Here is a 25505-nt window from a genome sequence, read left to right as displayed (position 1 = left end):
TACAAGGTCATATGCATCAGGAATGTTTTAATTTGGGATGTTTCACATGCTTGTTCCCAGCGGTTCCTGGTACAGGGCGATCGATATAGAGAGCAAGGAAGGCCTGAGGGTGGAGCTTGGGGGGTGGGGCTTGAAACAGGCAGGGCCATGGCCATGGTGGACATCAGCTTCAGCTTCAGCATGTCACAGGCAAACAGACCCTCTCCATCCTCCAAGGGTTCAGGAGGATGAGGCAGATGGGGGAGTCTGGGAGGCAGCGGGACTCACGCCCTCAGCCCCTGTGTGAACCTTGACCCTTATTGGCTATATCTCCATCATCTTCAGCCATACAGGATCCCGTGGTCATACAGCTCATTGCAGGTGGTAGGCACCTAAGGAGGTACTGCAGCTGGGAATGCAATGTTCCCCCCACTTGGCTACCATACAGCAAGGCCCCCCACTCACCCCAAGGCTCCCTTGGCAGAGTGTAAGATGCATCTGTGGCCACCACCCCTCCAAAACTGGCTCACTTTGCTTCATTTCTGGAACTCTCCAGAGGTAGACCAAACTAGCCTCAGGTTGGCCATGGCACTGTGAACAGGAGTGCCTTTAAGTTTGTGGGATGAGCCTGGAAGGTGCTCTTAGAGATAAAACAGAGAAACAGACAGTTCTCCGGGTCCCAGCTCATCAGGGCTCCTCACTAACCAATCATTTCCCACAGATGCACCCAGGCTGACGGATCCCCCCCAGGATGTCACTGTGGAGCTGGGCAAGAGTGTCTTCCTCACCTGCCGGGCCTCAGGCCGCCCACCCCCCATCGTCACTTGGCGGCGTGGAGATGGCCAGGCCCTGGAGCCTGGGAGGGGTAGCAGAACTGGGCAACGGGATTCAGGAGTCTTGGTCTTTGAAAGTAAGAGAAAGGGGCTGGGCTGGGCTGGGAGGCAGGGTTGAGGAGGCGGTACCCCGATCCCAACACTAGCTCTATTCCTTCTTTTCCATTGCTGTGATATAACATCATGACCGAAAGGTTTCTTGGGGGGCTTACAGTTCCAGAGGGATGAGAGTTTGTCACCGTCACAGCAGAGAGCATGGCCGCAGACAGGCAGGCAGGTGCTGGAGGAGCAGCTGAGAGTTCACATCTTGATCCACACACAGGAAACAGAAAGAGGCACACTGGGAACGGTGCAAGTCTTCTGAAACCTCAAAGCCTGCCCCCAGTGACACACCTCCTCCAACAAGGCCACACCTCCTAATCCTTCCTAAACAGTTCCACCAACTGGGGAAGCATATGGGGCTCTGAGGGCCATTCTCATTCAACAGGCCGTGGGCAGGTTGACGCTGGCTCATACCGGCTGGTGGCTCTGAATTCCATTATGAGCTGGGTCACCACCCTGACGATACTAAAGGCCTCTTCAGTACCGACCAGCTGTTCCTCACTGTTGTGTGTGTAGCACACATGAGCAGCTCAGCCACATACCCATCCCTGTCCCCATCCCACAGATGAGCAAGCTGAGGCCCGGTAGCACCCGCCCCTGTCCTCCAATGCCCTGTCCTTCCTGGCATGTGTGCAGGGCCTGGCTGTGTACCTGCAGTGTTAGTCTGTGGGTTCCCAACAGCAGCCTCATTCCTCTCCTCAGGAACAGCCCCCGAAGACCAAGCCCTGTATGTGTGTGAAGCTCGCAATGTGTTCGGGAAGGCCCAGGCTGAGGCCCGGCTGCTGGTCACTGGACATGGTCTGTGGGTGAATCTAGAAGCTGTGGGAAGCGGGAGGCAGGAACTCCAGCCAGGCTGTGGGTACCCAGAAGGGCTCCTTGTAGCTACCGCATTGGACCAATGTATCCGCGCAATTGTACCCCTGCTTCTTGCGCTGTGTCCTAGGGGACAGCTGACCTTCTGGGCTCTCTAGTCCAGACGCAGTCCCGGGCTTCGGAGGGAAGAAGCAAGGGTGGGTCTGTGTCCCCAGGCCATGTGACTGAAGTTTCCTCTTCCCACAGCGCCCCCACAGATCGCCAGCAGTGCCTCCATCCTTCGTGTCCTGGAGGGACAGCCAGTGTCCCTGACCTGCGTCATCCTGGCAGGGAGGCCCCTCCCTGAGAGGCGCTGGCTCAAGGCTGGCCGGCCGGTGAGTGCTGGGCTTCCCTGGGCACTGTGGGCAGTGGACAGAGAGGGGACTGTGGGCAGTGGACAGAGAGGGGACTGTGGGCAGTGGACAGAGAGGGGACTGTGGGCAGTGGACAGAGAGGGGACTGTCACAGCCTCACCTCAGCCTTGGCCTCTCAGCTACCCCATTTTGGAATGTTCCTTCCCTCCTCCCACTCTGTCCTGTCCATCACCTGTCCTGCTTGACTGTCATCTGTGGCCTTCTAATGTCCTGCCATCTCCCTACTTGCTGCCCAGTGAGAGGGTCTGAGGGGAGAGGATGGGGTGGGTCTAAGGGGAGAGGATCCTGGGGTGAGTCTGAGGGGAGAGAATGGGGTGGGTCTGAGGGGAGAGGATGGGGTGGGTCTGAGGAGGGAGAGGGTGGGGTGGGTCTGAGGAGGGAGGATGGGGTGGGTCTGAGGAGGGAGAGGATGGGGTGGGTCTGAGGAGGGAGGATGGGGTGGGTCTGAGGGGAGAGGATCCTGGGGTGGGTCTGAGGAGGGAGGATGGGGTGGGTCTGAGGAGAGAGGATGGGGTGGGTCTGAGGGGAGAGGGTGGGGTGGGTCTGAGGGGAGAGGATGGGGTGGGTCTGAGGGGAGAGGATGGGGTGGGTCTGAGGGGAGGATGGGGTGGGTCTGAGGGGAGAGGATCCTGGGGTGGGTCTGAGGAGGGAGGATGGGGTGGGTCTGAGGGGAGAGGATGGGGTGGGTCTGAGGGGAGAGGATGGGGTGGGTCTGAGGGGAGAGGGTGGGGTGGGTCTGAGGAGAGAGGATGGGGTGGGTCTGAGGGGAGGATGGGGTGGGTCTGAGGGGAGGATGGGGTGGGTCTGAGGAGGGAGGATGGGGTGGGTCTGAGGGGAGAGGATGGGGTGGGTCTGTGGAGAGAGGATGGGGTGGGTCTGAGGGGAGAGGGTGGGGTGGGTCTGAGGAGGGAGGATGGGGTGGGTCTGAGGGGAGAGGATGGGGTGGGTCTGTGGAGAGAGGATGGGGTGGGTCTGAGGGGACAGGATGGGGTGGGTCTGAGGAGGGAGGATGGGGTGGGTCTGAGGGGAGAGGATGGGGTGGGTCTGAGGGGAGAGGATGGGGTGGGTCTGAGGGGAGAGGGTGGGGTGGGTCTGAGGGGAGAGGGTGGGGTGGGTCTGAGGAGAGGATGGGGTGGGTCTGAGGGGAGAGGATGGGGTGGGTCTGAGGGGAGAGGGTGGGGTGGGTCTGAGGGGAGAGGGTGGGGTGGGTCTGAGGGGAGAGGATGGGGTGGGTCTGAGGGGAGAGGATGGGGTGGGTCTGAGGAGAGGATGGGGTGGGTCTGAGGGGGGAGGATGAGGTGGGTCTGAGGGGAGAGGGTGGGGTGGGTCTGAGGGGAGAGGGTGGGTGGGTCTGAGGGGAGAGGATGAGGTGGGTCTGAGGGGGGAGGATGAGGTGGGTCTGAGGGGAGAGGATGGGGTGGGTCTGAGGGGAGAGGATGGGGTGGGTCTGAGGAGGGAGGATGGGGTGGGTCTGAGGAGAGGATGGGGTGGGTCTGAGGGGGGAGGATGAGGTGGGTCTGAGGGGAGAGGATGGGGTGGGTCTGAGGGGAGAGGATGGGGTGGGTCTGAGGGGAGAGGATGGGGTGGGTCTGAGGAGGGAGGATGGGGTGGGTCTGAGGGGAGAGGATGGGGTGGGTCTGAGGGGAGAGGATGGGGTGGGTCTGAGGAGGGAGGATGGGGTGGGTCTGAGGAGAGGATGGGGTGGGTCTGAGGGGAGAGGATGGGGTGGGTCTGAGGAGGGAGGATGGGGTGGGTCTGAGGGGAGAGGATGGGGTGGGTCTGAGGGGAGAGGATGGGGTGGGTCTGAGGGGAGAGGATGGGGTGGGTCTGAGGAGGGAGGATGGGGTGGGTCTGAGGAGGGAGGATGGGGTGGGTCTGAGGGGAGAGGATGGGGTGGGTCTGAGGAGAGAGGATGGGGTGGGTCTGAGGAGAGGATGGGGTGGGTCTGAGGAGAGAGGATGGGGTGGGTCTGAGGGGAGAGGATGGGGTGGGTCTGAGGGGAGAGGATGGGGTGGGTCTGAGGGGAGAGGATGGGGTGGGTCTGAGGAGAGGATGGGGTGGGTCTGAGGAGAGAGGATGGGGTGGGTCTGAGGGGAGAGGATGGGGTGGGTCTGAGGGGAGAGGATGGGGTGGGTCTGAGGGGAGAGGATGGGGTGGGTCTGAGGGGGGAGGATCTGCTGTGATGTTTCCAGGGAAGACCTGTGTCCTGTGTGGTTTAGCTCGTAGCAGAACATCTGGCGCCATTTCGTCAGTTCACGGCACAGGCTGTCTACACTGTCCCCCTGCCCCTCGTGCCTTTGCCCCGCCTCCCCATCCCCCATCCCATTTGAACTATCTCCTATCTGATTTTGTTCCCATCAGGCTAGATGATCATGTATCTGTGCACTACCCCATGCTGTTCCTGCCATCCAAATGCCTTTCCAGTCACCCTTGCTTATCCTTCGCTTCTCTGTGCTGGGCTAATGGCGGAGCATGTGACATGAAAGTCCCTCCTGCCTATGACTCTCATCTTCTACCCACATCACACTCTTGCTGGGGAGAAAGATCTGTCATTTCCCCATTTTACAGATAAAGAAACTGAGGCTTAGAGAAGTTAAGTCACATGCTTAAAATCAAATAGCTAATGAGTAGCCAAGCTAGCTACCTTTGAACCCTGTGGCCCACATTTCAAAACTTCAGAGGTATGAGCCTGGGGGCCATATGTGGTCCAAGGTCTGTTTTTGTTCTAAATAAAGTTTTATTGAAACACTGCCCCTCACAATTAGTCTATGTTTGCATTAAATTGGGCAGCTGAGAGAGAGCGCTCATAGCCTAAAGTAGTCCACCTCTGACGCCTGACTCAGAAAGTTTGCCAGTCCCATTTCAAGTCCCAGGTCGAGCATCACCCCTCCATGCCTATGCTGCCCAACTTGAGATGGTGTCCATCTAGTGCAGATGTACTTCAGAGTCTTTTGGGGAGTTTGCTGTTTATCCTGGCCTCAACTTTACCAATGAAATCAGAACCTCTGAGGATAGCTAGCGATCATGACACTCCCTAAAAGTTTCAGGGTGCAGGCAAGTTTGTGAGCCAGGCTGCAGAGTGGCGTTAAATACTCCTCTGCTAACTTGAGACCAAAATGCATCGTGCTGACCTCCCTGCCCTGACATCCCTGTACAGGGAACACTGGCATGGCCTGCCTGCCTGTGCCTGCCTGCACCTGCCTGTGCCTGCCTCCCTTCCTCTCTCCCTCCCTCCCTCCCTTGTCCCTCCCTCCCTTCCCTCTCTGGGTGCAGCTCTGTGCATCCATGTGGCACACCTAGAGGCATATGGCCGACCTAGGCAATCTTCAGCCCCACCCACTACCTCCTCTGCAGCCTGTGCAGTTAACTGTGGCCGTGAAGTTGCAGGGTGGTCTTGAACACTGAAGCCTCGAGGGCAGTCTGCCAGGTGTATGGGATGAGGTGGGACCCTGTGCACTCAGGGTGGGGAGCACTGTGTGGAACCCCCTGCTCAATTGCCATGTAAGGAGGGATCCCTTTGGGCTCACTCAGCTGGTGACCTAGACAGGCTAGGGGCTCAATTGGGGGCATAGAACGTACAGTTGGGGGTCTGTGATGGTGACTGGGGCAGCCCGAAGGGGCCGGGCCTGCTGGAGAGATCTAGAACTTCTCAGCAGGATTTAGCAGATGAACATCTCCTGGACTGCCAGGCCTGCCCCCCAGCACTCTCCCACCCACTCTGCTGTGGTGGGTCCCCAGCGGGAAGTCCCAGAGCAGTACAAGCTCTCTGCATATCCGCATGGCTGCAGTCTCTGCTTGTCTTCTCTCTGGGGCCTCGGCCGCATGGAAGGGCTGCCACTGCCCCACCGCCTGAGATCTCTGCCTCAACTCCACATTCTTCTTACTAACTCTCACAGGACAGTTTTGGGTTGGGCGGGTGGCCCTGGCCCACCTACCTACCTGGCCAGCTGGCTGAGGGAGGGGTGGGACCACAGGGTGGGGCCCACCTTTCCCCCGCTGATCTCAGGAGATGGTGAGTCTCAGAGAAGAGAGGGTCAGGAAGCCGCACTTTCACCCCAGTAGGCTCTCTACCAGCTCTGGTCCCTGGCCTCTTGGTCCGGTGTACCCCACAGGCCGGGGGAGCAGAGAAGCTCCTGGGGGTGGCTCCCGCCCACCTAAGTGCAGACCCCTCCATCCAAACTCCTGCCTCTCATCAGCTCCCTCCAGGCAGCCGGCATGCGGTCCGTACTGATGGCAGCCTCCACCTTGACCGGGCCCTGCAAGAGGATGCTGGGCGATACAGCTGTGTGGCCACCAACGCAGCAGGGTCTCAGCACCGAGATGTGGAGCTGGTGGTCCAGGGTGAGTCCTGGATCCCAAGATGGTGGCAATGGGCTGAGGGAAGGCACTTGAGGTAACTCGATCCTGAACACTTTTGTTTGGAAAATTTGTGAAAAATAACATGTCTTCATTGACGGGAGATTAGGGTTGATGTACTCCTGTGCTGTCAGTAGATACAATTCCAGTTACATCTTTTCATACTTCATGTGTGATCCCTGTCTGCAGCTATCCCTCGGTATCCATGGTGAAATGGTTTCCAAATACCATGTGCTTATTACAAATCTGGACACGCTCAAGTCCTGCATTAGAATGAATGGTATCTGAGCTAGGCATGTATCTCAGTTGGTAGAGTGCTCATCTGGTGTGCCCAAGACCCTGGGTTCCATCCCTAGCACCACATAAAGCTGGCGTGGTGGTGCACACCTGTAATCCTAGCTCTTGGAAGACAGAGGCAGGAAGGTCAGGGGCTCAAAGTCACACTCAGCTACATAGTAAGTTAGAGGCCAGCCTGGGCTACATGAAACCCTTGGTAGGATTTGTATAGAAACTGCACACACTCCCTATAGACTCTAGATGCCTAATGACTTCTAATGCCTAGTAGAATGGAGACATTGCAAATGATCATTGTACTTTTTTTTTACAAAGGGAAAAATATGCTTTTCAGTTGAAGTATTTCTCTGAGTATTTTCCACCTGAGGTTGGTTGAACCTGTGTAGGAATACAGAACTGACTGCATGTAGATAATATATATTTAGAAGTCATTTATGCGTATACTATTAGAGAATATGTATTCATAATACATAACACCTAAACATTCTTTATGTGGTTTATTATTGTTATTTTTGTTTGCTTAAGACTGGGTCTCTCTATGTAGCCCAGGCTAGCCTGGAACTTGCTATATAGACCAGTCTAGCTTAAAACTCAAAGACATCCACCCATCCCTGCCTCCCAAGTGCAAGGATTAAAAGTGGACCAACCACTCCTACCTCTTCATATGTTCTTTATACGTATTGTATATTAATTATCTTTAAATCTATCTCCCTACCAGTCATTTTCTTGAAAATCCATGCATTTATTTTTGAGTGTATAGTGTATGTGTGTGCACTGTGTGCTCACAAATGTGCACCTGTGTGCTCATGTGCATGGAGGCCAGAGCTGACATCAGGTGCATGACTTTCCTCCTCTTCATATCACTACCGCATTTGTTTATTTATTCACGTGTGTGCTTGCACCACAGCATGCATGTGGGGGTCAGAAGACAACTGGAGGGAACAGGTCCTGTCATTCTACCATGCAGGTACCAGGAATACGATTCAGGCCCTCAGGCATGGTGGCAGGCCCCTCTACGCATGGCACTGTCTCACAGCCCACCCATCACACTGAGATAGGGCCTCTAACTGATCCCAGAGCTCACTGATTGCCTAGACTAGCCAGCGATCTCTAGGCTCTACCTCCTCCACCACCATCCCCATCACCACTTCCTATCCCATGCTGAATTATAGGTGTGACCGGCTGTGCCCAGCTTTTATGTAGGGCCTGAGATCCTACCTCAGGAGGCATTTAATGGCCAAGCCATCTCCCCAGACCCACAAATCCATTAAAATAAACAAACCTGTGGTCATATCTACTGTTGTCACATGTTCCTGTGACAATATGTCATGGCTAGGTCTCTCTCATGACTTCGGGAACCAGTGCAAAGCCTGAAGACCCCTATTGGATGCACTGTGATGCCTTCCCATGACCTCACCTCACCTGTGGACACACATTCCTGTACAACATGGACATGACCAGTCAATGCACATTTTAGAGCCACAAGCTTATTTTACCCAGCTATCCTTCTACTTGGGATGTTGGGGTCCTCAGCTCACCCAACCAAGTGCCACCATCTCTAAGACAGGGAGGTAAATTGGGTGCATACGTCATTTGCCTAGGATATTCTCTTTCCATGGCCCTTCCTGTGTGAAACTGTGGAGGGGTGAGCAGGAAGAAGCAGGCCTCCTCAGGTGAGAGAGGAGAGCCAAACCCATCAGGCTTTGGGGTGGGCAAGACTCAGGCTCCTGCCTCTGCAGTCAGAGATGCTGCAGACGAAAATCCTGCTGAAGCTGGAACTAGAGCCCATGGCTGGCCTCAGCTAGGAAACACATTAGGTTCATGTGTTTCCACTTCACACACACACACACACACACACACACACACACACACACACACACACACACAGTGCCTATAGGCTGTATCTGTGACACTGGTGTGGTCTAGCCTGGTCTCTCGGCCTGTCGTGTCTATTCCACACATACCACTCATCTGCTGGGACACAGGAAAGTCGTTTTCTTCCCTGGACATACTCCCCGAACCTCCCGGGCTCTTGGCTTCTGGCTTTGCTCCCGACCTCTTCACAGATCCAGAAGGCTCCCAGGATGCCTTTGGCACCTGTTTCTAAGTTCATTCTGTCCTGTGAATGTTGTTTTCTGCTGTTTCTCATCAGTCGGTCCCCAAAGCCATGAGCAGGGAGTCAGAGTCAGTTAAGCTTCTTCCTGGCACATCCGGGAACTCGGGGACTGAGAGATTAAGTGGTTTACACAAAGTCCTGAGCAGAGAGACCGCACAGCTGTTCCCAGCACAGGCAGCCTGTGTCTGGGATGGATTCATGACTGTCAGCCATGTGGCCACAGACAGTCCGCCAATTTTCTCCTCCTGTTGAATTTCTCTTAGATATCAGATCAACCAAAGGGTGGTCATTCCCAGTGTTTTCTAGCATTGAATCCAATGGTATAAAGTACATTCACAGACATTACCCAGTTCTAAAATTTTCTGTCTCGGTCTTCCCCACACTTCTTTCTTTGAGACAGAGTTTCTCTGTGTAGCCTTGGCTGTACTGGATCTCACTCTGTAGACCAGGCTGGCCTTGAACTCACAGAGACCCACCTGCTTCTGCTTCCCAAGTGCTGAGATTAAAGGCATGCACCATCACACCTGGTTTAGAGCTTTCTCTTCTTTTTTCATTGTGTGGAATATGCATGTACACGTGTGTGTGTACTTTGAGTGTGTGTACACTTGGAAGTCAGAGGTTGGCTCTGGCTGTCTTCTCCGACTCTCCCCACCTTATGTTTTAGGATAGACCAGCCACTCAGAGAGCTCCAGGGACCCTCCTAGCTCTGCCCATGCACATCATGGAACCCACCTTTTATGTGGGTGCTGGGGACTGAGCTCAGGTCCTCAGGCCTTTGCAGCAGGCCCTTTATGGACCGAACATCTCCCCAGTCCCTTTCCTTTTTCTCCTTCTCTCCCCTCCCCCTTCTTCCTGTCTTTCTAGTGACAAGGGTGGAACCCCACAGCGTGTGCCTGTCTGACAAGCGCTTTGCCACCAAACTACATCCCTAGCCTCTTGTTTTAATTTGATTTTGAGACGGGGTCTCACCATGTTGCCCAGGCAGGCCTGGGACTTGGGTCCTCCTGCCTCAGCCCCTCCAAGGCAGCTGGGGTTACAAACCTCACCCACCAAGCCTGGACAGACTAGGTTGTTTTTTGTTTTGTTTGGTTGGTTCTTTTTAATGGATTTCATAGAAAAATTGAACAGATACGCAAAAATACCGCCAGTATTCCTTCCCTGTCACCTGTAGCCTCTCTTATTATCAACATCCCCTTCACTGCTCAAGAGTGACCCATACCAACAGCTGACAAGGGCCTGTCGTCACCAGCCAAGTCTGCGGCTACACAGGAGGTCCATGAATTTATACAAATCTATCACTTGTTCCACCGTGGTGGTCTCAACTTGAGGTTCCCCTGTCTTGAAAACCCTCTGCGCTCTGCACCCCTACCCCCTAACACCCAGTGACCACCAAGGGGTTTCGGATCTAGTTCTGACTTTTCTAAAATGTCGGAGTTAGAACCAGCCCTCTTCCTTTTGAAGGCTGAGTACTAGTCCACTATGTGCACATATCCCATTTTGCTTATTCAGTCATTGCTGGTGGACGCTTGGGTTGCTTCTGAGCCTTAGCCATTAGGAACACTGATTTAAAATATTTTTAAAATTGGTCTGTTTGTAAAAGTGCCACCTAGGATCCATCCGACTGCCACCCACCATGTCACCAAGGAAGGAGTACCAGCCTCCCTCCCCTGCATGGCCTCGGGCATTCCCACCCCCACCATCACCTGGACCAAGGTAGGCAGAGCCTGTAACCTTGAGGGAAGCCAGAGATGTCAACCTGGTGTGTCCTGAGACAGAGTGTGAGCTCTGACATTGTCACCATGGTTCTGTCCTAGGAAAGCAACACCCTGAGTACCCGGGACCACTACAATGTGAGCAGGGATGGTACCCTGGTCATTGCCCAGCCATCTCCCCAGGATGCAGGCGCCTATGTGTGCACAGCCACCAACAGCGTGGGCTTCTCCAGCCAGGAGATGTGGCTGTCTGTCAATAGTGAGTAGTCAAGGGTCCTGGTGTGAGAGCAGATCAGTGGGAATCCCACAGGGACTTAGCCTTCTGCGGCCGTCTGGATCACAGTATCAAGCCCTCAAAAGACACAGGACCCCATTCTGGTGGCCACCTCATCTGTCTCTCTCTGCCCCCAGACCCTCTGACCCCCTCTTTTCTTCTGATGCTCTGACCTGCCTCAGGGCCTCCCGTGAGGTTCCTGCTAATGAACTTCTTCCTTTTGGGCCAACCAACTTCTCTCATGTGTCAGACCCCAAGCTGGAGCAAACCACCTTGTTGTAAACTCTAGCTGGGACATCCCCTTAGTAGCATCCATCGCTCCTGGGGTTAAGTAATCAGTTGCACACTGGCAGGCTGGGCCCTCGTGTTTCCTGCAGACTCTAAATGCTGCCAGGGCAGGAGTGGGGCTCTTTCCCGGCCATTCCCTCAAACCTGGGTCTTCAGGGACTGAGTCTGGAGCAGAGGGACGATGCACAAGCTGACCGGGTTTTGTGATATACTTTTAGATCTAGTGTTTTTAATTATTTAATTAACTAATTAATTAATTATGTATATAGTGTTTCTGTTTGCATGCATGCCTACATGCCAGAAGAGGGCACCAGATTTCATTATAGATGGTTGTAAGCCGCTATGTGGTTGCTGAGAATTGAACTCGGGACCCCTAGAAGAACAAACAGCCAGTGCTCTTAATCTCTGAGCCATCTCTTCAGTCCTAAATCTAATATTTTATGTTTAAAAAAAAAAGCATGGGGATTTGTGGTGTAGCTCACTTGGTAGAGTGCTTGCCTAACATGCTCAAGGCCCTGGGTTCCATTCCCAGCACCACATTAAAAAAAACTGCCAGGTGTGGGAAAACACACCTTTTAGTCGCAGAACTTGGGAGGCAGAGGTAGGTGATCTCTGTGAGTTTGAAGCCAGCCTGGTCTACATAGTGAGTTCCAGGACAGGGAACTCACTACATAGGGAGACCCTGTCTTAAAAGCAAAAAACTGGGTGTGATAGTGCATTACATCTATAATCCCCATCTTCAGGAGGTGGAGGCAGGAGGATCAGGAGTTTAAGGTCATCTTTGGCTATGTCAGTCTCAAGTCCATGGGACTTTGCCTCAGAAAGAATAACAAGGGGGTTTACTGTTGGAAGATGATGTCACACCCATGGGAAGCCATGCTCAGATGCCTCCATGTGACTTGTTTCCTACCAAACTCCTTTAGTGTGTGTGTGCTGGGCAAGATGTGGGGGTGGGGGGTGGGTGCTCAGATGGCCTCTTCAAGCATCGAAGGGTCTTTGGCCTAATAGAGAAATGATATCCTAAATCCCCCTCTGGTGAGGAGCCAGAGAGAGTTCATTCATCATTTTGTGGCTCATGCCCTGGGAAGGAAAAGGTGGACCAATGGGGAGATGGCAGAGCAGAGTGATTGGCAGCCAAGGAGGTGACAAACCTGTGCTTCCAATGTTAATGAGCCTTGGCCTCACTTGCCTTCTGGACCTCCCGAAGGTCAAGGTAACGTCACCCTCTGTTACCCCTTTGCTTCTGTTCCCTGCTGTGTTGACTTCTCCAAACAGCCAAGCCCAGGATCAAGATGAATGAGTCCCAAGCTATGGAGGGGCCCCTGAGAGTCACAGTCAAGGCTGGTGAAGAGGTGACCCTGGACTGTGAGGCCCAAGGCTCGCCGACCCCACTGGTCACCTGGACCAAGGATGCTCACCCTCTGCTGTCTGTCACCAACAGGTACCCAGCCTTAGCATATGGGGCTAGGAAGGGGCCGAGCTTAGTTTGGAGGGAGACTGGCTCGAAGTGGTTGTGACCCAAGCAGGTGCATGTGACTTTAAGGACACTCAGGGAAGCCTCAAGGGCTTCTACAAATATGGCTCGTGACCTAGCACACATCCTTTCACACCCCACATCCTGAGCTGCAGGCTTGAGCTTGTGTGTACCAGGTTCTGTGGGTCACCTTGCTGCTCTTTTTCCCAGTGACCTTTGCTTTCTGAGCTACACCAAGATGCCGAGGGTCCCTGGGGTGGGATGACACTCTCAGGGTCACTGGAGTAAGAAAAATCCAGAACTAAGGTGGGAGATACATCCTGACGAAGACACGAGTTGCCTCCACAGCCACTCTGTAGACTTGTAGCGACTCTGGTAACTTGTCTCTGCTTCTTCTCACTGGGAACCTTGCAAGGGGCTGTTGGAGCCACAGGATGCTGCCTCAGGGGGGACTGTGGGGGGCTACTTCCAGTGAGCAAGTGTGCCTCAAAGTCCTGGAGCCCTTGACCCGGGCGGGGGAGAGGCAGCAGAGCTCAGGCTGTGACATCAGTCCTGGCAAAGTCTTTGAGACAGTTCAGACTGAGAAGGTCTCCAGCAGCCGGCTCCCACCCCCACCACCCCCACGTGTCCCTCAGAACATCTGCTTGCCGAGTCCTTCCAAAGCTCGCAGCCGTGTGTGCCTGAATACACTTGGAGCCCAGAGAGCTGGCCCTGGGTGGGCTCTGCAGTGTCCTCGAGCACTCCATGTGATGAGATGACGGGGTAGCGGCATGGCGGGAGAGGGGGTAGGGAGAGCCTACATCTCCAGGAGAAAGGCTAGTGTTGGCTCCTTGCGGGGTGGTGGCTGTGGCCTGTTTGTTTATGGCGTGTTACTGAAGTGGGAAGCACATTCCTGTTCACTCCTCCACCCTGATGCGCTAATGGATCAACAGGGAGCCGTAAATTTCTCAGGCCTTTTGAGCAATAGCGATCATAGAGTCCGTTTCTCTTCCTTTGCTTTTATTGGCATCCTTCTGGAAGATTCCCACTGCTTCTCTCTGGATTGGGGATATTCTGGGCGTTTATCTCCAGGGGCAGTCAGTGTGCCCAGGGTTGGGGTAAGAAGGAGCGCTCAGAGCTCAGGAGAAACTATAGACGCTCCTGGTCCTGTGCTGACTGGGGAGCACAGGTGGCCACCGGCTGCTCTCAGCTGTTCGTGACATCTGTAAAGTGGACTTTCTGTAGCTCCTGCTCTCCTGTGTGAGGGTGTGGGGTGCCTGAGTGTTGAAGATGGTGAGATCCGTTTGCTTTCTGCTTCCTTCCTGCCGCTGGTCATAGAGGCACTGAGGTGGCACCAGCAGCTCGGAAACAGGTGCCACCCGGGGCTGGGAAGATGGCAGAGCAGTTTCGAGCACGTATCGCTCTTCCAGAGGACCCAAGTTCAGTTCCCGGCACCCACATTAGGCAGCAGCTCACAAGCTCCTGTAACTCCAGCTCCAGGGGTTCAATGCCTGCTTCTGGCCTCTTTGGGCACTGCACTTGAGTGCACACCACCTCACATAGACACACAGGGACACACACATGTGCACACACACGATTGAAAGTAATAAAATAAATCTAAAAAGTTGCCGTCCTGGGTCCAAGGAGATGGCTCAGTGGGTCAAGGAGCTTCTGCCAGGTCTCATTCGTGAGTTTAAGCCCTGGGACCCACGTGGTGGAAGCAGGGAACCAACTCTCTCTGACCTCTGTACATGCACCATAATGTGTACGTACAAAATGCACATGCACGTGTACACACACACACACACACACACACACACACACACACACACACACAAATAAAATGAATTGAAAAGTTGTTTTAAATGAGACCATCCTGGGCCTATGGAGATGGGCCGGTGGGGAAATGTCTGCATGAGGACCTGACTTGACCCTCAGCACCCATGTGAAAGCCCGACATGGTGTCTAGAGACTGTAAGCCAGGGCCAGGGCCACGGCAGAGACAGGAAGACCCTGGGGTTCACTGGCCACTCGACTGAATTAGTGGGCCGGGCTTCATAGTGGTTCAAAAACTAGAGAGTGGCAGACGGAGACACTACCTCTGGCCTCCACATGTGTGTGCACAGACTTGCACACACACCACACATAGCTCTGTCTTAGGTCTGTTGTCTTTTGACTTGGCCCATGACTGGCTTTGGGGAGTCCCCCTCTACTACAGGACTGTTCACATCTTCACTTGCCCAGTTCAGTGGTTTTTGTTTTCAGTCAGTTCACAATCATTCAGCAATCACCACAATCAATTCTAGAACATTCCTGCTCCTCCCTCCACCAGCTAATGACATACAGGTGTTTGTATGTCTCTGGGCAATCGTTTAGGGCCTCTGTTCTTTTAATCACATTTTAAACAAATAAGACATGTGTTTGGGGTTCTTTGGGCTTTCTTGGATGAGACTAAAGCTGAACATGAGTCCAAAGTGCAACCACTGACAGACACAGAGCATAGCTCCCCTGCGCCCACCCCACAGACGTTCAGCCAGAGTAGAGACTGGTAAGCCTCACAGCCACACAGCACCTGAAGGTAAGAGAGGCAAGGACCTCTGTCTGCGCTCTGCTTCTCCTCTTCCTCCTTCCTCGGCTTCCTCCCCCTCTGTCCTGCCTACTCCTTCTCTTCGGCCTCCTGCTCCTTCTTGGAGGAGCCCCAAAGCTCAGGTTCTGGATCCATGCTAGAAAGCAAAGGGTTCACTTCCTTCCATGAGCCAGAGGTATCTGGCTGCCTCAGGACCCAGATTGGTCCCACCATGCCTCAGATGGCTCCTCCTCTGTCCTCTGGCACTCTACCCTCCTGTGCCAAGCCTGGCCTAATGGTCTCAGCCCTAGAGTGGTTTTGCCTTGCCTCGGCATCCCTGGTAAACCATGAAAGAGGCTTGGCTAGAGTTGGAGTCTGGATATGCTGGGCCGGTATGGCCTCTCCTATCCCAGTTTGGCCGAGAGTGGTAGGCCCAGCCAGCAGGCCACCCCAGAGCTGGGTGCGGTAAATGGCGTCATGCTGGGGCCACAGAGGAGGAGAAGGAACCCAGGGCTGGGGGAAGGAGGACTGGAATGATCTTCCTCCTCTCGGGGCTGGACACACAGGAGCAGCACATACAGATAAAAACACACTCAGATGCCCACGTGGAACTGAGGCACACGCACATACACATGCAGGTCAGGCCTCTGGGTCCAGGCCAGGGCACTGCTTCTCCCAAGCACCCAAGTCATATTCTAAACTTGGGGGTGTCTCTAACACCTCCCAAGTCAAAGCTTCTTGAAGAAAGTGAGCTCAAGGAGGTGGCGAAGCCAAGAGACCCCAGCTCCCACCCGAGTCCCCTCCTTTCTGAGGGCCTCCTTCACACCACATGCTCCTGTAGGAATTTGGTGGGTCTGGCTTCTGCCCTGACACGGGGATCTTTCTTGCATGGCCAAGTGCCTGGTCGTTCTGGCCCACTCCTGCTGGTGCATCCGTAGGGCAGGTCCGCATTCGGGCTGCCCTGGAGTTACTAAGCACAGTTCCTCTGTCTGGGGCATACACTCCTCCACCACTTTCGTGTTATAAATGGTGCTGCCTGGTGGCCCCATTCACATGCTCCCCTCTGTCTCCTGGGTCACCTCCTTGGGGGATCGGGCCCCAGGGCAACCAGCTAAGGACAGGATTAGAGAATGGTCTTTGACTGTGTGATCTCACAGTCCTGGAACTGTTGTTTCTGCAGAAGCTTCCTGGTCACCAATGCAAAGCTAAAGCAGGCTGGGTGGATTGGGAACAGCTCGTGCCAGCTCTGTGACAGCTCAAACTAGACACCCAAGGGCCTGGGGGACCCTACCCAGAGTTACTCAACTTGCTTGGTGAACTCAAACAAGATCCATCTCTTCCTCAGACCTCAGTCTTCCCATCTGAGATGTGAAAGGGTCCAGCGGGTGGTGATGGCCAGACAGCATCTCTCTCCTCAGCTGGGATGCTGGGTTGGGGCGTGTTGCTAGGCAACAATGTTTAATGTTTGTTTGGGGATTCTGCTGTGGAGTGGGGGCAGCTGGATGTGCTCCTGGCTTCTACTCCTTCTCCGGAGGCGTCAAGCCAGGGACCCACACAGGGCCAGATCCCCACTTCCAAAAGGGGAGTGGTAGCGAGGGGACACAGCAGCTCCAAGCTTCCAGTTGTCACAGTCTCTCTTAGCTCTCTGCCCACTCCCTAGGACCCTGCAGGACAGCCAGCCCACCCACCGGTCTCCTTATGGGGGCTGACTAATGAGAACCAGTGGCCGAGCACAGACTGTCTGGGGGCCTGGTGTGGGGTCTCTGGCTTGGTGGGGCCTCAGAGCTAGTGCTGGTGGCCAGTCTGCTGCCTCCAAAGTCTGCCTGTCAACCTCCCACGACCAGTGGCTCCCTTTGTTAACCAAACATCAGACCCCAAACTTTTGGTCACCACGCAGTGATGGGGACACGCAGTGGCAGGCTCTGAGGCCAGGTGCCACTGTTCCTGGACCAGCTGAGTGGCATGGGCAACAGAGCTTTTCACTCTGACCTCTGCTTTGCTAAATGTGGTGAAGGTGCCCGTGGGGACTCTGTCCTCGGGCCTGGCTGGGGAGTATCAAATAAGAAGGCACCCCAGCAGGAGCTCACTGTGTAGGCACATACGGGAAGCACACAACAGTTGGCACCCATCACTGACATCAACACCATCCCTGGCATCATGAGCAGCCTGAATTTTCATTATCCGACAGCCACTGTGCAGGCCCCTTCTCCTGTCTCTCCCCTCCCCGTGTCTCTCAGACCTTTCAGCCCCTTTGCCTCAGTTTCTCCAGCTCAGCATTTCCACCTGTGACTTCCTGATGAGGGGTTGAGCCACTAGGCTGAAGGGTTCCCCATCCTTGGCTTAGAGATGCCCTGGCCCAACAGACAACAGCTGCACACGCCAGCACACAGTAGGCATATGCTGAGAAGTGTGGACCGTGGACAGGGTAGCGTCTCCAGCCTCCAGCCCTACTGTGTGCTCCTTTGGTAAGGTAGAAAGTGCTACAGAATGACCTTTTACAGCCAGGGGCAGCAAGATGGCCCCTGTGGCATGGGAGGGACCAGAGCAGACAAAGGCCAAGACTCAACAGCCCAAGAGGAGGAACACAGACACTGTAGTCACCAGGCACCCGGGGACACTCCCACTGAATGAGTAAATAACAAATGAGCGAGCCTAGGTTCTGGAACTTTAGCCTGCCGGGGAGTGTCTGGGGCAGCTCCGTGGAAGGGCTGGAACCAGTGCCACCCGGAGGGTAGCACAGCTGGATTGAGATTATGAGAGAGGGGACTGTGGAAGTGACGGCAGGGATGGAGTGTGGGCACAGACGGGGGCAGCTGTAATATGCTGTCAGACATTCATCTGCACCTACTGTGTGCTAGGGATTGGGGTACAGTAGGGACCTAGGCACCCCCGATTCCTACCAGACAATGTCAGCGGTCGCACGTATGATAAATACCCTAGTGGCTTTGGGGAGCTGGTTGGACAGAGGTGCAGAGGAGGAAAGCAGGCAGGTGCGGGCTGTGGATGCTTCCCACCAGGTGTGCTTCCCACCAGGTGTACCTTGGTCCATCTGGGCAGATCAGGAGGCTGCTGGCCAGCCCTCTGCCTGGGGCGGGGAGAGTCAGTGGGGCTCTTTGCAGGCCCCCCAGCCCAGCGTTCTGACGTGTGTGTATGCCTGGCCACGGACTGTAAGGCCCCAGCCAGATGGACATAATAAACAGGAAACTCCCCTTGAGTCCAAGTGCTCCCTTGGGTGCTGTGAGGAGCCATCTGGCTGCAGAGCCTTGAAGAAGCCCTCCTATTGATGGAGTCCCCATCCCCAGCAGCTCGTGGCTTGAAGAGTCTGGCATCCTGTGCACATCCTCCCTTCCCTGGCCAGGGCTTCCCTCCTGAGCCTCTGGGAAGGTGCAGGGAGGGCTGATGGGGGAAGGGCAGGTGGAAACTTCCTGGAATTCCCTTCCAAAACCTCCCAGTCATGTCCAGCCAGACCCAGACCCAGACCCAGACCCAGACCCAGGACAGTGGCTTTACCTTTTCTCTGAGCCTAGTAGGAAGCTCAAGCTGGATCACCATAAAGGCATTGCTCTGTGCAGGGTCTGAGTTGGGTCGGTGATAATAAGGGTCTCCCATTGGAGCCTCTGACAGACAGGATCCTGGTGTCACAAGCTGGGTAGAGCCATGAGAGACCACAGGATGGGCTTGCCGGTCTAGGGCATGAAGGCAGCCTTCTTGGAGGAAGTGGTGTCTGCATAAAGGAGGAGAACAGGTGTATCCCGGCAGGCACAGAGCAGCAAGAGTGGGTTGAGCCTGAGCTCTGGGGGGTTTGACAGGGCCTGGGATGAGGATGATGAGGGATGAGGGGGATGCTTTGCATAGATCACTCCAGGCCATGGCAGCATGCTTGAGTTCCCTGGCCACCCCGGCACCCAAGCAAGCACCCACTCTTCTGGGCAGCCCAGGTGCCCTCAGCCCCTGCCAGTGTCAGTTTGCTTATCTGAACCATGGATCTACAGTCCTTCATTTCTTCCTTATGATAGTGAGCATCCCACCCCACGCCCGTGCCAACTTCTGCAGGAAATGACCTGTGATTGGTTATAAGAAAGACAGGGTGCTGGGGGCCTGGAATGTAGATCAGTTGGTTGAGTACTTGCTGTTGACTTACATGTCATCCAGAGCTGTGTACAATGCTTGCTGAATACACGGACAAGCTAGAAGGTTCTGGATAGAGAGAGGGGTTATCACTTCGCTTCACCGATGGGTGGATAGAGGCAAAACCAGTGCTGACAGCCTGGGTGGGGTTGGAAACCATGCACCCTGGCAGCTGCGTGGAGGGAGGTGGGGGCTGTAGGGCTGGCTCCCAGGGATCCCACCAGGGGCCCTGTGATGCCATTTTGCAGAGGCGGATGCTTGGTCCCAGCAGCAAGGGGATGGGGAACCAGGCTGAAGGCCATCTGAAGAGCTCAGACCAGCTCTAGGTTGACAGTTGACCCTGGGGTCCTCCACCCCTGGTCTGGATGCTTGTTCCTAGGCTAGTCAGGGCCACAGGCTGCAGCCGCCATCCCTTGGAGCCAACACATATGGAGTTGACATCATGTCTGCAGAGCCCCTTGGGGTCCATCCCAGCTGCTGGAGCCTGGCTAGGGTCCTGTGACCTTGTGGGGAGGGACTGGTAAGGTGGGCCAGAGCTGGGGGGAGGTCTGCAAAGTTTCTTCTCATGGATCTCCAAGATGCCTCCGGACAGTAACTCCCCAAGAGACCCTGGATTTGAGCTCAGGAGAGCCTGGGGATCAGACACTGAGGACTTAGGGCTAGTGGGCTTTTCTCTGGAAGCAGGGGGACTCTAGCCTCCTGACAAACAGATGTGCTGAGGACAAGGGGCACTGCCATCAGCTGCAGTGGGGCATGGATGGGAGTGCTGTGCCAGAGCCCCAGGGATGCAGGCCCATTCTACAGATGAGGAAATGGAAACCGGGAGAGGGAACAGTTTATGCCCTGGGTCACACAGCTAAGTAGGCTGGGAGTGTGGACTGGGACCCACCCACCTCTCTTCATCTGCTACACTGAGAGGGCCTGGCCAAGGCTGTGGGAGGCAGGGCAGGGGCTGGAGTCAAGTCCCGACGGTAGATGCTACCTCAGTCTGGGAAGGCTGCCTGCGGGAGGCAGCAGGATCCTTGGCGGTGGATCTTCAAGCCTTTCTCTGTCCAGGGTGGAATGAGATCTCACTGGTGTTCCTCCCTCCCACAGGCATGACCTCCTCCCATCAGGCTCCCTGCACCTGACACAGACCCAGGTGGGCGACAATGGCCACTATGAGTGCACAGCCAGCAACCCAGCAGGAGCCACATCTCGCCACTACATTCTCAGGGTTCAAGGTAGGGTCACGTCTCGCCACTCCATCCTCAGGGTTCAAGGTAGGGCCACGCCTCACCACTCCATCCTCAGGGTTCAAGGTAGGGGCCCACTGGAGGCCGTCCCTCACTCCATCCATGATCTCCATGCCCTGTCTGTTCCTCTACTTTCTCTCAGGCTCCACAGTGCCAGAGCAGGCATCCCTCTTCCTGTCTCTGGGCCTGGGGAGGCTGTTAAAGAGGCCCACGAAGAACAGGGCCCGGTGGGGACCATGAGTAGGGACACATAAGGAGCAGTGATCCCACGGCCTTCTGTCCACTTGGAGTCACATAACGTGGGAGGCCAGCTCTAGCTTTGCAAAGGCTCCTGGGGGTTAGGGTTCTTCCTGCCAGGAGCCCCCGAGGCTCCGTAAAGAGACCCTTTCTAACCCACTCTGCTTCAGCAAGCTGCCCACCTGGAACAGGCCTGCTGACGTTTGTGGAGGCTCCAGTTTCTCAGGCACCACAGCAGGCCCGACTCTGTGGCCAAGGTCTAAATTTGCACCCACTGTGAGGCTGGTCCCCAGCACATTAGGGGTCCCTGGAATGGCCCCATTCAAAAGAAGTCACCCCATACCAGTCACACACCAGCGCCCTGAGGAGACCCTAAGACAGGACCAGGCATGGCCCAGTTCACCTGTTACCCTCATGGGGCCCGTGAGGGAAGGATGGAAAGATAATGAATGGTACACATTGTTGGTCATGACTTGACATCCACGTTCAAAGTCTGTGGGTAATGGGAACAGCTGCAAGTGTTCCCTCATTTGTGTCCTTCACACTCCAACTCGGTGGCTAGACACATCATCGGCCCTCACAGCCAAGCGTCCCCCACCCTTCACAGATGCGTGCCAGCCCTGTCCACACCAGCATCCCATTTTACAGACAGATAGGCTGAGGCCTGGGCTGGGGATGGAAAGAACAGATGTGCCCTAGCAAGTGAGAGGAACGTGGGGGTGGGAGTGAAAGGCAGATCTGGAAACAGCGTAGCAGGGTTTGAATCTCAATCGACGTTGCTGCCAGCTTGCTGTGTGGCCTTAGGCCAGTCACTCGATCTCTCTGAACCTTGTGAAGTGGGGCCACAATCATGCCCAACCTGTAGTCAACAGAAGGGACGCATTATTAGTCAAGTGCTCAGAACGGTGTAGACTGGGGTATGGCAAAGACGGTGGGCATGGCATAGTGGTTGTGGCGTGGGCGAGTCCATGCTCCTGCACCCCTTCCAAGCACTGCCAGGCAGCGGGTCATGGGCTCGTTTCCAACGCCTGGGCTTATCTTTGACTGTGTCTTAGAAATGGGGACAATGTCAGGGTTCCTCAGCTTGCCTGGTGGCCCAAAAGAGCAGTGTGGCCCGGGCTCTGTGGATGTTCTGGAAGCAGCCTGAACTCTCAGACACACAGACCCAGGGCTGTGATCTCCAACTCTTTGCATCCAGAAGAGGAGGCAAAGCTGTATAAGCCTCAGTTTCCCCATCTTCAAACTGGGTGTGACGTTCTCCACCCTGCAGGAGGATTCACAGAGTGGAGTGTAGGAAAAGACAAACACAGCCCACAGGTGTGGCTGGGGGAGAGGGGCAATGGGAGTGGGTGCTACCTCCCCCTCTGTGAAAGGGAAACTGAGGCCCAGCTGGTGCCAGGTACCACAGTGTAGGCAGGGAGCAGAGCTGGGATTATGTAGGTACTCCGAGTGCCACTCCAACCTGACTGGGCCATTCTGAGTCAGTCCTGACCTCAGTGCCTCAGTTTCCCCATATGCCCACTACACTGGGGTAGACCAGATGGCACTTCTCAAGTGGCACGGGGCACATTGGTGGAGGTAGGGGACAAATGCATTGAGTGCATTCAGGTGTCCAGGTGGAAGCTGGATTCTGCTCTTTCGGGGGGTGGGGAAGGGCTATATGGTCCATAGCTCTTCCTTGGGTAACGAGGAATGTCTGCCTCAGGTCTCCCCATCCCCTGTGATGATTTTGCTGCTTGCTGGTAACAGGGTTGTAGCATTGCTGGGGCTCTGGGACCCCTAACCAGGTAGCCTACCTTGATGCCCATCCCTGGAACCCTGCCAGTTCCCCCTCAGGTGCAGCCTGGCCCTCGGGTCCTGAAGGTGCTGGCGGGGGAAGCCCTTGATTTGAACTGCGTGGCTGAGGGCAACCCAGAACCCCAGCTGAACTGGTTCAAGGATGGGGTGGCCCTGAGGGGTGAGGGACCCCAGGGCTCTGTCCACTTTGCTGCTGTCCAGACCTCCGATGCCGGCCTGTACCGCTGTGAAGCCTCCAGCAGCGCCGGCACCGACACCTGGGACCTGCAGCTCCGTGTGCTGGGTAAGTCCCTGAGCCCTGAACGGGACCACCACAGCTTACCTCCTGCCGCCACCACCCACACCGCTGCGGTGTTCTGGACTCTGCTTGTCCAGTTCTGAGCAGTAGGTCCTCAGAGGCACGGTGCAGGCTCCCTGATTTGCCCAGATGACCTGTGGCCTGTGACCCTAGGGGCCTTGTGCGACGTCCCCGTGGGACTGTGGTCAGGGATCAGGTGTCTGACTCAGCTCTCGTTTACCACATGGACAACTCAGGCCATTTTTTCACCTGCAAGGTGATCCAGTAATAGGCAAGGCCACAGAATATTCTGGATCAATACTAACATTTTCACTGTTGGGAACTGGAAACAAGACACTGTTGGAAGGCACTGCCATGACCCTACTTACTACACCTCTTGTGTTTGAGGCACAGGCCCAGCCTCTGATGCTAGCCTCCCTGGGAGGCTGGGGACTGGGGTTCTGGGAGGAGACCCCATCTTCTCAGCTCCTGCTGGAAGGGAATGCTAGACCTGAGGGTTATGGACATGGCCTCACTACCTCCCACAGAGCCACCACACTGGGGGGTTGACGAGACCAGAGGCCTGCTGGAGCGAGTGGCTGGAGAGAATGCCAGTCTGCCGTGCCCCGCCCGAGGTGAGGTTGAGCCCAGGGTGGGGCTAGGGAAGCAAGGGCTGGCCTGGGTTCCAGGAACTTCGCCACCATATATGGTGACCTCCTTGGGTTATGGATGGGGTTTATGGAATCACAATGACAATTCTATAGGATGGATATTGCCGTTAGGGATGCCCTGCCCCAGAGAGGTTAAGCAATTTACGTAAGGACACACAGCCAGTATGTGACTCAGTATGGTCTGGTTTGACCTCCAGTCAGCCTGCCTATGCATCCCCATAGTCCTCGGAGTCTGGGAAAGTGACAGCTGTGGCTAAGGGCAGCTCTTGGGACCTTTTGAATTGAGACTATGGGGTTACCATGTTTCCCCATACTTCCTCACAGTGTTCCCAAGCAAGGCATCCTTTTCTGGGTTTGCTTTGGGATGGCAATGCAGCTGAGGGTCCAGCTTGCCACCTCAGGGTCAGCTGTCCAGGCAGATCCAGCTTTGTCCTGGATATTTACATTCCTCTTGAGCCACAGCCTCCTCATTTACATGGCAGGGGCACATCCGTCCCTTACAGTGACTCGGCCGTGAGGTCTCAAGGCAGGAGGTGTGAATCATAGCTCCCATACCCATGCCTGGCACTCAGGAGGTGAAGCATGTTCCACACCACCCACCAGACCTCACTGTCCCAGTGACCCACCTTTTTGGTCTTGTCTGTGACTGGTGGGTGCAAAGAGCCATCTCCATCATTCTTGGTCAGTGTTCCCCCAGGCTGAGAATCTGTGGAGCAAGAGGTGGGTAGAGAAGCCAGCAGGAGCCTGCAAAGCATCCCCTGGCCTCAGCAACTCCATCTCCAGCAGCAGGGCACCTGTGAGATCCCTGAACAGCACTAGAGAGGCAGGCAGGAGGGGGGCTCGATCATAGTGCCACCTAGTGTTGCACTCTAGAAACAGCAGGCAGCAACAGCCATGGGCAAGACACCAAACTGAGCCTTCTACCTACATTCAAGCTGTCCCACAGTGTGGTCCACTCGTCTCTCCCACATTCATCCTTGAACCATCAGAGCCAGACTTTGGTGTCACCAGCCTCACCCAAGTCCCTCTGTAAGGCATCCTTTCTGGGCTGGTCCACCCCTTTCCAAGAGCGGAGAGCAGTGGGCTCTGGGTCTGAGTGCTGAAGGGCACGGCACCGGAGCCAGGCACAGGGAAGCCCTTGGGATATTCAGGGACATCATCGCCTCTCCTCCAGGCCTGGGGTGTGTGGCCAGAGCGTGGCTGCCCCAAGTTTGGTCACGCTGTGGAGGGAGGGACAGGACAGGTAGAGTCAACCTCACCCACTGCCTGTGCCCAACTCCGGTGGCCCAGGGCAGCAGGCTGAGCACAGAAGACTTGTTCATTCACACAGTTCCCAGTATGTGGGTGTGCTGTTGGCTTGGGCACAGCAGGGAACAGTGAAGACCCTGATCCTCATGGGGGAAGACACTGAGCAAGAAAAGCTAGTTGACAGAATGTTCTGTGGAATGTTTGAAAGTCGGAGCTGGCAGGGAGAGGAGAGCTCAGGGCTGGCAGTGGGTGTGTGGGAGGCATACCCCGGGCCTCCCTGAGAATCAGAAAACGGGTCTGTCCGTGTACCTATGGATGCTCAATATTGTGTGGGGACAGGGGACAAATACTGCCTATCTGAGACCACTCCTCCTCCTGACCTGGGGGTGACATAGAGCCTGAGACCACCCACCATGAAGGTCAGCGACATGTGCAGAGGGGTCACATGAGGGGACGGTGCTGGCATGGAGGGGCAGTGTCCGATATTTTGCCTGACAATTCTGCATACCCTGCCAGGGACACCGAAGCCACAAATCACATGGCGGAGGGGCCCATCCTCAGAGCCCCTGAGTGGCCGGGCAGATGTGTCAGTGCTGGATGAAGGGTCCCTGTTCCTGTCCTCAGTCTCGCTCGCGGACAGTGGAGAGTATGAGTGCCAGGCCACCAATGAGGTGGGCTCTGCATCCAGGAGAGCCAAGCTGGTGGTCTATGGT

General features: G+C 55.4%; 1 protein-coding gene across 2 annotated transcripts in view; it reads left to right on the top strand.

Annotated features, from left to right (window-relative positions):
- Hmcn2 (hemicentin 2) overlaps nt 1-25505 on the top strand; it is a 151675-nt gene that overhangs the window by 47134 nt on the left and 79036 nt on the right. For both annotated transcript variants that reach the window (XM_016001985.3, XM_076568964.1), the window contains exons 16-26: nt 701-889; nt 1617-1712; nt 1974-2101; nt 6337-6481; nt 10507-10619; nt 10721-10877; nt 12456-12621; nt 20423-20550; nt 22625-22879; nt 23422-23508; nt 25309-25503. In XM_016001985.3, coding sequence (XP_015857471.2) covers nt 701-889; nt 1617-1712; nt 1974-2101; nt 6337-6481; nt 10507-10619; nt 10721-10877; nt 12456-12621; nt 20423-20550; nt 22625-22879; nt 23422-23508; nt 25309-25503 — 1659 coding nt within the window. The remainder of the gene's footprint in view (nt 1-700; nt 890-1616; nt 1713-1973; nt 2102-6336; nt 6482-10506; nt 10620-10720; nt 10878-12455; nt 12622-20422; nt 20551-22624; nt 22880-23421; nt 23509-25308; nt 25504-25505) is intronic.

This window comes from Peromyscus maniculatus, chromosome 4 (genome assembly GCF_049852395.1).
Source record: "Peromyscus maniculatus bairdii isolate BWxNUB_F1_BW_parent chromosome 4, HU_Pman_BW_mat_3.1, whole genome shotgun sequence".
NCBI lineage: Eukaryota > Metazoa > Chordata > Mammalia > Rodentia > Cricetidae > Peromyscus > Peromyscus maniculatus.
The sequence above is the reverse complement of the archived record's forward strand: the minus strand, read 5'-3'. Positions and strand labels throughout refer to the sequence as shown.